General features: G+C 46.5%; 3 protein-coding genes across 5 annotated transcripts in view; 2 read left to right on the top strand and 1 right to left on the bottom strand.

Moving 5' to 3' along the window:
• Window positions 1-9,707, top strand: part of LOC129480912 (arf-GAP with GTPase, ANK repeat and PH domain-containing protein 5-like) — a 31,576-nt gene extending 21,869 nt beyond the window's left edge. For all 3 annotated transcript variants that reach the window (XM_055275460.2, XM_063638121.1, XM_063638122.1), the window contains one exon: window positions 140-9,707. In XM_055275460.2, coding sequence (XP_055131435.2) covers window positions 140-1,687 — 1,548 coding nt within the window. In that variant the 3' untranslated portion in view covers window positions 1,688-9,707. The remainder of the gene's footprint in view (window positions 1-139) is intronic.
• The window catches only part of LOC129480910 (arf-GAP with GTPase, ANK repeat and PH domain-containing protein 5), a 273,520-nt gene that overhangs the window by 157,888 nt on the left and 100,670 nt on the right, over window positions 1-14,962 (top strand). The gene's annotated exons all lie outside the window — the stretch shown is intronic.
• GLUD1 (glutamate dehydrogenase 1) overlaps window positions 1-14,962 on the bottom strand; it is a 225,577-nt gene that overhangs the window by 170,870 nt on the left and 39,745 nt on the right. The gene's annotated exons all lie outside the window — the stretch shown is intronic.

Below are 14,962 nucleotides of genomic sequence, written 5' to 3'. Positions count from 1 at the left end.
AAGTGCTGGGATTACAGGTGTGAGCCACCGTGCCTGGCCCAGAAAATGTATCTTTTTAAAAGGTAATTGTGAGCTGTCTATAGGACCCTGCAAGTCACTACCCAATTTTCAAAGCCATTCCTCCTTCTGTTCCACACAGGTTTCCACCGTGCCCATCACCCAGACAAGAAATGGAGGTGGCAGTTTAAATAACTATTCCTCCTCCATTCCATCGACTCCCAGCACCAGCCAGGAGGACCTTCACATCAGTGTTCCTCCCACTGCCAACACACCCACGTCCGTTTGCAAGCAGTCCGTGCGCTGGTCCAACCTGTTTACATCTGAGAAAGGGAGTGACCCAGACAAAGAGAAGAAAGCCCCGGAGAGTCATGCTCACACCGTCGGGAGCGGCAGAGCCATCCCCATTAAACAGGGCATGCTCTTAAAGCGAAGTGGGAAATGGCTGAAGACATGGAAAAAGAAACATGTCACCCTGTGTTCCAATGGCATGCTCACCTATTATTCAAGCTTAGGTGATTATATGAAGAATATTCATAAAAAAGAGATTGACCTTCGGACATCTACCATCAAAGTCCCAGGAAAGTGGCCACCCCTAGCCACATCGGCCTGCGTGCCCATCTCCAGCTCTAAAAGCAGTGGCCTATCCAAGAACATGAACGGTCTACGTACCGCAGCCAATCCAGACACTGGGCTGGGTGACTCCATATGCATGAGCCCCAGTATCTCCAGCACTACCAGCCCCAAGCTCAGCCCGCCCCCGCCTCCTCATGCCAATAAAAAGAAACACCTAAAGAAGAAAAGCACCAACTTAAAAGATGATGGCCTGTCCAGCACTGCTGAGGAAGAAGAAGAAAACTTTATCATTGTGTCTGTCACTGGCCAAACGTGGCACTTTAAAGCCACGACGTATGAGGAGCGGGACGCCTGGGTCCAAGTCATCCAGAGCCAGATCCTGGCCAGCCTGCAGTCATGTGAGAGCAGTAAAAGCAAGTTCCGGCTGACCAGCCAGAGCGAGGCCATGGCCCTGCAGTCGATCCAAAACATGCGTGGGAACTCCCACTGTGTGGACTGTGAGACCCCGAACCCTAAGTGGGCCAGTTTGAACTTGGGAGTCCTCATGTGTATTGAATGCTCAGGAATCCACCGCAGTCTTGGCACCTGCCTTTCCCGTGTGCGATCTCTGGACCTGGATGACTGGCCAGTTGAGCTCATGAAGGTTATGTCGTCTATTGGCAATGACCTAGCCAACAGCATCTGGGAAGGGAGCAGCCAGGGGCAGACAAAACCTTCAGCAGAGTCATCAAGGGAAGAAAAGGAGCGGTGGATCCATTCCAAATATGAGAAGAAGCTCTTTCTGGCCCCAGTACCCTGCACTGAGCTGTCCCTGGGCCAGCACCTGCTGCGGGCCACCGCTGATGAGGACCTGCGGACAGTCATCCTGCTGCTGGCACATGGCTCCCGTGAGGAGGTGAACGAGACCTGTGGGGAGGGAGACGGCTGCACGGCGCTCCATCTGGCCTGCCGCAAGGGGAATGTGGTCCTGGCACAGCTCCTGATCTGGTACGGGGTGGACGTCATGGCTCGAGATGCCCACGGGAACACAGCGCTGACCTATGCCCGGCAAGCCTCCAGCCAGGAGTGCATCAACGTGCTTCTGCAGTACGGCTGCCCCGACAAGTGCGTGTAGTATCTGTTTTATTTGACTGCAGTCTCCTTGGTGCAAAAATGAAATGGGAAAAATAAGGATAACTCACAATTTCAAAAGGAAATCACAAATTCAGCTAATAATAGCATTTTCAGTACTTTTCGTAAACTAAGTAAATACACAAAATGTTGATTTTTCTGACCATAAGACATATTTTAGGAGGGTGGAGCCAAGATGGCCGAATAGGAACAGCTCCGGTCTCCAGCTCCCAGCCGCAGCGACACAGAAGACGGGTGATTTCTGCATTTCTGCTTGAGGTACTGGTTTCATCTCACTAGGGAGTGCCTAACAGTGGGTGCAGGACAGTTGATGAAGCGCACTGTGCGCGAGCCAAAGCAGGGCAAGGCATTGCCTCACTCGGGAAGCGCAAGGGGTCAGGGAGTTCCCTTTCCTAGTCAAAGAAAGGGGAAACAGACGGCACCTGGAATATCGGGTCAGTCCCATCCTAATACTGCGCTTTTCCAACGGGCCTGGAAAACGGCACACTAGGAGATTGTGTCCCGCACCTGGCTCGAAGGGTCCTATGCCCACGGAGTCTCGCTGATTGCTAGCACAGCATTCTGAGATCAAGCTGCAAGGCGGCAGCGAGGCTGGGGGAGGGGCGCCCGCCATTGCCCAGGCTTGCTTAGGTAAACAAAGCAGCCAGGATGCTCGAACTGAGTGGAGCCCACCACAGCTCAAGGAGGCCTGCCTGCCTCTGTAGGCTCCACCTCTGGGGGCAGGGCACAGACAAACAAAAACTCAGCAAGAACCTCCACAGACTTAAATGTCCCTGTCTGACTGACAGCTTTGAAGAGAGTAGTGGTTCTCCCAGCACGCAGCTGGAGATCTGAGAACGGACAGACTGCCTCCTAAAGTGGGTCCCTCACCCCTGAGCAGCCTAACTGGGAGGCATCCCCCCAGTAGGGACAGACTGACACCTCATTCAGCCAGGTACTCCTCTGAGACAAAACTTCCAGAGGAACTATCAGACAGCTGAATTTGTGGTCTCATGAAAATAATGCTGTTCTGCAGCCACCGCTGCTGACACCCAGCCAAACAGGGTCTGGAGTGGACCTCTAGTAAACTCCAACAGACCTGCAGCTGAGGGTGCTGTCTGGTAGAAGGAAAACTAACAAACAGAAAGGACATCCACACCAAAAACCCATCTGTACATCACCATCATCAAAGACAAAAAGTAGATAAAACCACAAAGATGGGGAAAAAACAGGGCAAAAGAACTGGAAACTCTAAAAAACAGAGCACCTCTCCTCCTCCAAAGGAACGCAGTTCCTCACCAGCAACGGAACAAAGCTGGATGGAGGATGACTTTGACGAGTTGAGAGAAGAAGGCTTCAGACGATCAAACTACTCTGAGCTACGAGAGGAAATTCAAAACAATAGCAAAGAAGTTAAAAACTTTGAAAAAAAATTAGAAGAATGGATAACTAGAATAACCAATGGAGAGAAGGGCTTAAAGGAGCTGATGGGGCTGAAAGCCAAGTTTCGAGAACTACGCGAAGATTGCAGAAGCCTCAGTAGCAGATGCGATCAACTGGAAGAAAGGGTATCGCTGATAGAAGATGAAATGAATGAAATGAAGAGAGAAGGGAAGTTTAGAGAAAAAAGAATAAAAAGAAATGAACAAAGCCTCCAAGAAATTTGGGACTATGTGAAAAGACCAAACCTACGTCTGATTGGTGTACCTGAAAATGATGGGGAGAATGGAGCCAAGTTGGAAAACACTCTGCAAGATATTATCCAGGAGAACTTCCCCAATCTAGCAAGGCAGGCCAGCATTCAGATTGAGGAAATACAGAGAATGCCACAAAGATACTCCTCGAGAAGAGCAACTCCAAGACACATAATTGTCAGATTCACCAAAGTTGAAATGAAGGAAAAAATGTTAAGGGCAGCCAGAGAGAAAGGTCGGGTTACCCACAAAGGGAAGCCCATCAGACTAACAGCTGATCTCTCAGCAGAAACTCTACAAGCCAGAAGAGAGTGGGGGCTGATATTCAACATTCTTAAAGAAAAGAATTTTCAACCCAGAATTTCCTATCCCGCCAAACTAAGCTTCATAAGTGAAGGAGAAATAAAATACTTTACAGACAAGCAAACGCTGAGTGATTTTGTCACCACCAGGCCTGCCCTAAAAGAGCTCCTGAAGGAAGCACTAAACATGGAAAGGAACAACCGGTACCAGCCACTGCAAAAACACGCCAAATTGTAAAGACCATCGAGGCTAGGAAGAAACTATAGCAACTAACGAGCAAAATAACCAACTAACATCATAATGACAGGATCAGATTCACACATAACAATATTAACGTTAAATGTAAATGGGCTAAATGCTCCAATCAAAAGACACAGGCTGGCAAACTGGATAAGGAGTCAGGACCCATCAGTGTGCTGTATTCAGGAAACCCATCTCACGTGCAGAGACACACATAGACTCAAAATAAAGGGATGGAGGAAGATCTATCAAGCAAATGGAAAACAAAAAAAGGCAGGGGTTGCAATCCTAGTCTCTGATAAAATAGACTTTAAACCAACAAAGATCAAAAGAGACAAAGAAGGCCATTACATAATGGTAAAGGGATCAATTCAACAAGAAGAGCTAACTATCCTAAATATATATGCACCCAACACAGGAGCACCCAGATTCATAAAGCAAGTCCTCAGTGACCTACAAAGGGACTTAAACTCCCACACAATAATAATGGGAGATTTTAACACCCCACTGTCAACATTAGACAGATCAATGAGACAGAAAGTTAACAAGGATATCCAGGAATTGAACTCAGCTCTACATAAAGTGGACCTAATAGACATCTACAGAACTCTCCACCCCAAGTCAACAGAATATACATTTTTTTCAGCACCACACCACACCTATTCCAAAATTGACCACATAGTTGGAAGTAAAGCTCTCCTCAGCAAATGTAAAAGAACAGAAATTATAACAAACTGTCTCTCAGACCACAGTGCAATCAAACTAGAACTCAGGATTAAGAAACTCACTCAAAACCACTCAACTACATGGAAACTGAACAACCTGCTCCTGAATGACTATTGGGTACATAATGAAATGAAGGCAGAAATAAAGATATTCTTTGAAACCAACGAGAACAAAGACACAACATACCAGAATCTCTGGGACACGTTCAAAGCAGTGTGTAGAGGGAAATTTATAGCACTAAATGCCCATAAGAGAAAGCAGGAAAGATCCAAAATTGACACCCTAACATCACAACTAAAAGAACTAGAAAAGCAAGAGCAAACACATTCAAAAACTAGCAGAAGGCTAGAAATAACTAAAATCAGAGCAGAACTGAAGGAAATAGAGACACAAAAAACCCTTCAAAAAATTAGTGAATCCAGGAGCTGGTTTTTTGAAAAGATCAACAAAATTGATAGACCGCTAGCAAGACTAATAAGAAAAGAGAGAAGAATCAAATAGATGCAATAAAAAATGAAAAAGGGGATATCACCACCGACCCCACAGAAATACAATCTACCATCAGAGAATACTACAAACACCTCTATGCAAATAAACTAGAAAATCTAGAAGAAATGGATAAATTCCTCGACAAATACACCCTCCCAAGACTAAGCCAGGAAGAAGTTGAATCTCTGAATAGACCAATAACAGGTTCTGAAATTGTGGCAATAATCAATAGCTTACCAACCAAAAAGAGTCCAGGACCTGATGGATTCACAGCTGAATTCTACCAGAGGTACAAGGAGGAACTGGTACCATTCCTTCTGAAACTATTCCAATCGATAGAAAAAGAGGGAATCCTCCCTAACACATTTTACGAAGCCAGCATCGTCCTGATACCAAAGCCTGGCAGAGACATAACCAAAAAAGAGAATTTCAGGCCGGGCGTGGTGGCTCACGCTTGTAATCCCAGCACTTTGGGGGGCCGAGGCGGGTGGATCACGAGGTCAGGAGATCGAGACCATGGTGAAACCCCGTCTCTACTAAAAATACAAAAAATTAGCCGGGCGTGGTGGCGGGCGCCTGTAGTCCCAGCTACTTGGAGAGGCTGAGGCAGGAGAATGGCGTGAACCCGGGAGGCGGAGCTTGCAGTGAGCCGAGATTGCGCCACTGCACTCCAGCCTGGGTGACAGAGCAAGACTCCGTCTCAAGAAAAAAAAAAAAAAAAAAAAAAAAAAAAAGAGAATTTCAGACCAATATCCTTGATGAACATTGATGCAAAAATCCTCAATAAAATACTGGCAAACCGAATCCAGCAGCACATCAAAAAGCTTATCCACCATAATCAAGTGGGCTTCATCCCTGGGATGCAAGGCTGGTTCAACATACGCAAATCAATAAATGTAATCCAGCATATAAACAGAACCAAAGACAAAAACCACATGATTATCTCAATAGATGCAGAAAAAGCCTTTGACAAAATTCAACAATGCTTCATGCTAAAAACTCTCAATAAATTAGGTATTGATGGGACATATCTCAAAATAATAAGAGCTATCTATGACAAACCCACAGCCAATATCATACTGAATGGGCAAAAACTGGAAGCATTCCCTCTGAAAACTGGCACAAGACAGGGATGCCCTCTCTCACCGCTCCTATTCAACATAGTGCTGGAAGTTCTGGCCAGAGCAATCAGGCAGGAGAAGGAAATAAAGGGTATTCAATTAGGAAAAGAGGAAGTCAAATTGTCCCTGTTTGCAGCTGACATGATTGTATATCTAGAAAACCCCATTGTCTCAGCCCAAAATCTCCTTAAGCTGATTAGCAACTTCAGCAAAGTCTCAGGATACAAAATCAATGTACAAAAATCACAAGCATTCTTGTACACCAATAACAGACGGAGAGCCAAATCATGAGTGAACTCCCATTCACAATTGCTTCAAAGAGAATCAAATACCTACGAATCCAACTTACAAGGGATGTGAAGGACCTCTTCAAGGAGAACTACAAACCACTGCTCAATGAAATAAAAGAGGATACAAACAAATGGAAGAACATTCCATGCTCATGGGTTGGAAGAATCAATATCGTGAAAATGGCCATACTGCCCAAGGTAATTTATAGATTCAATGCCATCCCCATCAAGCTACCAATGACTTTCTTCACAGAATTGGAAAAAACTACTTTAAAGTTCATATGGAACCAAAAAAGAGCCCGCATCACCAAGTCAATCCTAAGCCAAAAGAACAAAGCTGGAGGCATCACGCTACCTGACTTTAAACTATACTACAAGGCTACAGTAACCAAAACAGCATGGTACTGGTACCACAACAGAGACATAGATCAATGGAACAGAACAGAGCCCTCAGAAATGATGCCGCATAGCTACAACTATCTGATCTTTGACAAACCTGACAAAAACAAGAAATGGGGAAAGGATTCCCTATTTAATAAATGGTGCTGGGAAAACTGGCTAGCCATATGTAGAAAGCTGCAACTGGATCCCTTCCTTACACCTTATACAAAAATTAATTCAAGATGGATTAAAGACTTATATGTTAGACCTAAAACCATTAAAATCCTACAAGAAAACCTAGGCAATACCATTCAGGACATAGGCGTGGGCAAGGACTTCATGTCTAAAACACCAAAAGCAATGGCAACAAAAGCCAAAATTGACAAATGGGATCTCATTAAACTAAAGAGCTTCTGCACAGCAAAAGAAACTACCATCAGAGTGAACAGGCAACCTACAGAATGGGAGAAAATTTTTGCAACCTACTCATCTGACAAAGGGCTAATATCCAGAATCTACAATGAACTCAAACAAATTTACAAGAAAAAAACAAACAACCTCATCAAAAAGTGGGCAAAGGACATGAACAGACACTTCTCAAAAGAAGACATTTATGCAGCCAAAAAACACATGAAGAAATGCTCCTCATCACTGGCCATCAGAGAAATGCAAATCAAAACCACAGTGAGATACCATCTCACACCAGTTAGAATGGCCATCATTAAAAAATCAGGAAACAACAGGTGCTGGAGAGGATGTGGAGAAATAGGAACACTTTTACACTGTTGGTGGGACTGTAAACTAGTTCAACCATTGTGGAAGTCAGTGTGGCGATTCCTCAGGGATCTCGAACTAGAAATACCATTTGACCCAGCCATCCCATTACTGGGTATATACCCAAAGGACTATAAATCATGCTGCTATAAAGACACATGCACACGTATGTTTATTGCGGCACTATTCACAATAGCAAAGACTTGGAACCAACCCAAATGTCCAACAACGATAGACTGGATTAAGAAAATGTGGCACATATACACCATGGAATACTATGCAGCCATAAAAAATGATGAGTTCGTGTCCTTTGTAGGGACATGGATGAAACTGGAAAACATCATTCTCAGTAAACTATCGCAAGGACAAAAAACCAAACACCGCATGTTCTCACTCATAGGTGGGAATTGAACAATGAGAACTCATGGACACAGGAAGGGGAACATCACGCTCCGGGGACTGTTGTGGGGTGGGGGGAGGGGGGAGGGACAGCATTAGGAGATACACCTAATGCTAAATGATGAGTTAATTGGTGGATTCTTAAAGAAAAGAAAGTGTCCAGACAAAGAGGCGGGGTGAGGCACATGCTCTTCCAGCAGAGGAACAACGTGGAACTGAAAAGGGGACGTGGAGCATTCACGGGGCAGCAAGCTGTGCAAGTGTCCCCAAGGGGAGCGTGGAAGTGAGGCAGTGAGGACAGAGTGCAGAGGCGGGCAGGGCGAGACCCAGAGGGCATGGTAACACAGGAGGAGGAGCCCAGGCGATATTCTGAAGGCTCCTTTGACATCGAGGACAGAGAAAGCTTTGCTAAGACTCCATGTAAGGGGCATCAGAGAAGAAAGGAGAAGCGGGAACACAGCTCCCTCCAGTCCTCTAGGTCCTCCACTGTAGGATAGCCTAGGTGCAGACAAAATTTCCTTTCCTTTTCGTTTTGTTGGAAGATTTTGAAATTGCATGGAGGGAAACTTGTAAAGACACTGGACAAGCCTAGAACCAAAATGAACACAAAGAGGATACAGAAGGTGGGTCTGGAGGTGAACAGAGGAGGCTTCCAGCTCCATCTTGTGCAGGCTGTGCAGCCTTAAGCATGTTACTTCTCGTGCCGCAGTCTCTGTATTTAAATAGAGACCTAATTCCCTCACAAGACCCACACGACCTCACAGGGGCTGGCCTCCCTGCTGTTTTCAGCCTGAGCTCACAGCCGCTGGCCCGCACTCTTCCTGCTCCCGCTCCGTAAGCCTCTTTCACACCGGGTTTGCCAGGCTGTCTTCTGCCCCAACCCTTTCCCCAGGTGGTTTCCTCCATCTGGAGTAGTCTTGCCCTCGCCTGACTAATTAACTACATTAAATCTAAGACCCACTCCCTCGGGGCAATCTGATCTACCTGCATAGGTTCAATCTCTACTCTTAGAGGGTTTTAAGCATTGGGAAATTTTACTTGATAGCACTTAGTGGTTGTTATTTGTATAATTAGTTGTTGAACGTCTCTTCTGCTAGAACAGGGGTCAGCAAACCATAGCCAGTTCTGGCCTGAAGCCCGATTTTGTAAATAAAATATTAATGGAGGAGATCAGGTGCCTACAGGGTCATATTGCTGGAGACGTGGAGTGACCCATCAAGATCAACATATTTTGGTTCATTTGGATGATCGACTTAACAAACAGCTTCCATATTTTTATCTATTTAACATTTCTTTGGTGCCAGGGAATGACATTTTCTTTGTTATAGAGAAATATTGAAAAAAAGAATGCACAGGGAGTTAATATGAAATATTGTGTTCTCAACAAGTGAAGGCCAAAAGACTTCATTACAGGATGTACAAAGGAAGCCTCTGTGTAACTTACATAGGGACAAGTGGTGGAAGCATCCAGTTACTGCAAAGCATGCTGCTAACAGGCGGATCTCAGGAGAGTCTGCATGTGGGCAGGGGGCGCCACTTCCTCATGGCCGAGGGGAGTGACTGTTCTGCTTTTGTTCCATTATATTAAAATTGTCATTTGAATTTTATGAGGTCCCTACATTTGTTGATCTGCAAGTTTCTTTAGTTTTATGGTTGCAAGGTATCTATATGCCTACATTCTTTATATCTAGTTTTAAGGTTACATATAATTAATATATATAATATTTAATTAAAAATTAAAATATATAAGATTTATATTATAAAATATATAGACACATGAGCAGAGGCAGAGCAACAAGAATAAGGTTTTAATGCACAATCAGGAGAGAAGGGCCCATCAAAGTAAACAGGCAAGGGGAAGAGGGGCACCTGTAAATAGCAGTGGGCATCCTGCCAGTTCAAAGAATAGAGACCTGGCTGGGGGGGCTTTGGTCAGCCAGATGAACAGCCAAGCCAGGGAGGGCACAGCTGATGATGACACATGCTGGCTGCTGCTTCTGTCCACAGGGGAGTGCCTCAAATACCCTGTGGTTCTGATTGGGCTCATCAGCCCCACATCCTCCAACACACACACACACACGCACGCACACACACTTTGAGGTTTGGGGCCTCTGGCCTGTATAAGGAGAGAGCAGCTTAAATTTAACTTCAAGGGACTGAGCCCCTTCCTCCAGGAGAAATGTCCATTCATGGGGACCATATGTGGAGGGAGACTTGCTTCTTATTTGTTCCCCATCATAGCACCTGTGTGTACCAGGTGGGCCTTGGGTACTCTTTCTGGATGGGGACCCTAACTGTGTTCAGTCGCAGCAGTTGTGATGCCATCCCCCATCACACTATCTGTTCTGGAGGAGGATGTTGCAGAGGCGCTGCTCCCTAAACTGGAGATGCCTGGAGGAGCCCTGATGGGAAGGCTTGGAAAAACAGGGGCACTGGGGACAGAGGCTTTTCATGCTGTCCATCAGGGGGCCCCAAGTGTGGGCTGAGGAGTGGGCCTGGAGAATATGAATGTAGCCAGGCAGATGTAGGCCAATGTCTTTCCAGGGTGCCTCTACTGTGCACTGAATTTGAGAAATTAAGAGGGTGCTCACTCTGGAGCTTGGTGAAGATTTGAAAACCACAGCGTTAGTAGTGGGAGTCGTGTCCATAGCAAAGATCTGAGGGCTCAAGGAGGCTGCAAGGTCAGGTGGGCAGATGCCCTTGCTGTGATGGTGGAAATGGCTGCTGTGAAATTCATCTGCTGCTGGGTGATAGCAGGGATCCTGGTGGAAGGTGCTGGAAGAGGAGTTGGGGAGGAAAGAGGAGGAGAGGAAAACACACATATGGGTATAGGAGGCTCCCTTCTGAAGGGAAGCTGGAAGGAGAAAGATGCGGGGCTAGGAGGTATGGGGCAAGAGTGAGAGGTCAGAGGTGCTGAAGCTGCAACTGAATGAGGGCAGCCTCCTTTCTCATGAGGTGGAACCCCCAAAATGGGGGCAAGGTCAGCAGGAAGACCCAGGGGAGAGTTAGGAATTACGGATATCAATTTTTACTCAATTCTTGGTGTGGGCGAAGGTGGAGGGAGAGGCAGGGTGAGGGGCCCAGTAGCCACGTGGGCCAAGCCAGAGGTAGGAGGAGGAGCTGGGATCTATGAAGTGTAGGTGGCTGGGGCAGGGAGTCTCAGCAGGTGTGGAGACAGCAGGGGCAGGCTGAGTGGCACTGCAGTTTGCCATGTCTTCTTCTTTTTTGAGACGGAATCTCGCTCTGTTGCCAGGTTGGAGTGCAGTGGTGCGATCTCCACTCACTGCAACCTCCGCCTCCCGAGTTCAAGCCATTCTCCTGCCCCAGCCTCCTGAGTAGCTGGGACTACAGGCACGAGCCACCATGCCCAGCTGATTTTTGTATTTTCAGTAGGGACAGGGTTTTACCGTGTAGGCCAGGATGGTCTGGATCTCTCGACATCTGCCTGCCCGTCTCAGCTTCCCAAAGTGCTGGGATTATGGGTGTGAGCCACCGTGCCTGCCCTGCCATGTCTTCTTTATCTTCCCAAGCAGCTGTTTTAGTCTCCTGGATTCTGATGTTCTACTTGTGTTCTTATCCATGTTGCCCAGGAATCCCTCAGGAGTTAGGCAGGGAAGCTTAGCAGGTGGGGGCAGGTCGTTTCTATTCCACCTCTATTGTGGGGGAGGGGTTGGTGGCAGCAGCAGTGGTGGTCCTGACAGTTTTCTTTCACTGGACCCATGGCCGGCAGCTCTGGGTGGAGAATAGCTACTTGATGCAAGAGCTTCAGGATCCTTGGGCTGCATCTCCTTCCCCCACATTAGCAAGCCTGGAGAGTTGGGCAGGTGGTCTTTACCCAACACCTTCAAGGCTGCCTTCTCTGGCCACAGGGAGCAGCCCAGAACTGGGGCAGGGATTATTATCCTTAATATTATCCATAATATTCCAAAAGTTCTCAAAAATTGGTAAGAAAAGGCACAACATCCCAATGGGAAAGTGGCACCACACACTCTGGACTGTTTCCGCCTCTCAGTGGCCTGAGTATAAGTGCAGCCAGTGCTTGTCTGCCTCTCCTCTCCCCTGCCTGTGATGCCCCCTCAGAGGGTGTCTCCCCATTTTTTCTATCAGTGCTTCGCTGATAGAAAAATGCTGCACTTCCCACACAAGGCTCTAGTTCCAGACGTGCTTCCAGAATTCTCGGGAAACCCCCTCCTCTCCCCTGAAAACCCTGCCCTTGCACATTAGATATCCTGGTTTTCCTGTTGGGGTCCCATTATGGCATCATCAGCAGATGGGGCACAGTCTCCTGAGGCCTGGGAGGAATCTGTCCCAGAAACCAGGGTGTGGGGACTTCTGACTAAATCAAGGGAAGGTTTTCATGGAGAAAGTCAACAAAAAGTGAACATTCTAATTTCAAAAATAGTCTCCTCATTGCACTTCAAATTAAGGGACTTGGAAAAAGGGGAGCAGGGATCTGGGTGTTTAATGGGTTCAGAGTCTGATATTGAGATGATGAGAAAGTTCTTGAGATGGATTGGAGGTGACGGTGAGAAAACAATGTGAATAAACTTAACGCCAATAAACCCTATACTCAAAAATGATTAAAATGGTAGTTTATGTTAAATCTGTTTTACCTCAATAAAAAGTAAATAAAGTTTTGTTCCCAGTGGGCAGGTAAGTAGGGGAAACTCTCTTGCCACCTCTTGGCAAGAGCCTGAGAATCAGTTGGGCACCCCAGCAGTGTGGGCTCTTCTGAGGGCAGTGGTGACAGCCTGAGAGACAGTTGAGTGTAGCAAGGGCAGGTGCAGGTCCCTGGTCCCAGAATGTGAGTGTGGCAAGCCAGCCTCGACTTCTGCCTGCCTAGGAGGCATCCTAGGAGGTGAGCCTGAGTGAGCAGGGGTGAGCTCTGTGTGTCCTGTGTGCAGCAGCAGATTATCTGTCCGCCTGTGCAGAGAGGGGAGAAAGCCATGATGATGGGACCTGGTTTGGCTGAGAATCCCCAAAGGCCCAGGAGCTCCTTAACCTTACATTAAAACACAAAAGATAGCTCAGCAGAGGCCACCACACCCGGCTAATTTTTGTATGTTTAGTAAAGACAGGGTTTCACCATGTTGGCCAGACTGGTCCTGAACTCCTGACCTCAGGTGATCCACCTGCCTCCGCCTCCCAAAGTGCTGGGATTACAAGCATGAGCCACCATGCCCAGCCTTCATTACCCTTTATTATTCATTTTTTTATTATTTTTTTCTCTGCCTATCAACCATTGTGCTTATCACTCACCTGACAAATATCACGTCTTGAGTAGATACTTGTAGAATGAATGAATATGATTTCACTTCAAGACCTAAGGAGTGGAGGCAATGGTGGACTACTAGAACAGGTGTCTCTAAGTGTGTTTGTATAAGACATTCTAGACCTCTAGAATGTCTCTTCTACTAGAACTCAGCCTTGATGACCTTACGCCCAGCGATGGAGAGCATTCATGAAGCCTTGAAGGAGGCTGGCCTGCAGAGAAGCAGTCTTGGACAAGTTCAACCTGCCCCCATGCCACTTCAAAAATTAAAATTTTCATCACTCCTCCTTGCTTCCTTTACTCCTTCAAAAAGCATAGAGTTTTTCATGGGGTTGCACATCATTCATTTTACAAACACTATTAACATCATTTCATTAAAAATGACATCCTAACCCCAATTAACTAAGAAGTACATAATGCAGAATAAGTAGCAGCTTGCCCTAAGACCATTAGCAACATTCAGGGACATATACGTTTTCCTCAATTTCTTCATTGTGCTAATGGGCAGTGAAGAGTTGGTGTTTGAGAACTCCTCAGATAATTGGTGTGCTGTCAGGGGCATTGCTGAAAGCAGGAATCTTAGAGGCTGGGAGTCACCATGTGGGCAGAGGAGGAGAGGAGACAGAGACTGTGTGGAGAGGTGAGGCTCTGTGCTGTCAGTGAGGGCTGTTCTCTGCCCCCATCTCTTCCAGTCCCTTTTTATCTCTGCCATCCCAGGAATGATGGAAGTGCCTGAGGAAGACTACCTGGGCTTCCTGATGAGTTACTGGCAGACTGCCTCTGTGGGACAAGAGGGTCACCTGCAAGCCAGACAGTCCAAATCCTCCCTGAAACATATTACTCTCCACCCACTGCTTACCAGTTCCCTTCAAGGCTGCTCCAGCTGCACATTTTTAAAAGTTTTTCTGTTCAGTGAGAAGACATAGACACAGGGAGGGGAACATCACACACCAGGGCCTGTCGGGGGGTCGGGGGCAAGGGGAGGGAGAGCATTAGGACAAATACCTAATGCAGACAGGGCATAAAACCTAGATGATGGGTTGATAGGTGCAACAAACCACCATGGCCCATGTATACCTATGTAATGAACCTGCACATTCTGCACATGTATCCTGGAACTTAAAGTAAAATAAAAACTTTGTAAAAAGTTGTTCTATTAACATATCAGCAAATGCTTTGAATCAGGGTTGATGGTGGCAGAGATGGATAGTCAACACCTCACCATGGTGGTCCTTCCCGGGCATCACTGGCCAAGCTTCACTCTGGTGAATTCCACATATAAGGCTTGCCCAGCCCTGTCTCATTCTCTTGGATGAGCCACAGCCATGCTACCCACCAGGACTAGGCACTTCTTCTGCACACTTTGTGGATAGCAGTCATTTCCCTGAATCCATGAAAGCATCATCCGCTTAAACCACTATTTCTTGGTGTTGTTTTTTGCAACTTTCAATTCCACAATTTCTGTTTCATTCTCTGTATAAATTGAAGGACACTTGGGAAAATACCTCATCTCACAGTCCATTTTCTGTAACATTAGTCTTAGCCCTTTTAAAATCCTAGGCCTTGCTCTCTTGAAGTTTTTCTGGGATT

The sequence above is a fragment of the Symphalangus syndactylus genome, chromosome 4, assembly GCF_028878055.3.
Source record: "Symphalangus syndactylus isolate Jambi chromosome 4, NHGRI_mSymSyn1-v2.1_pri, whole genome shotgun sequence".
Lineage (NCBI taxonomy): Eukaryota > Metazoa > Chordata > Mammalia > Primates > Hylobatidae > Symphalangus > Symphalangus syndactylus.
Note: the sequence above shows the minus strand (reverse complement) of the source record. Positions and strands in the feature narration are given on the sequence as shown.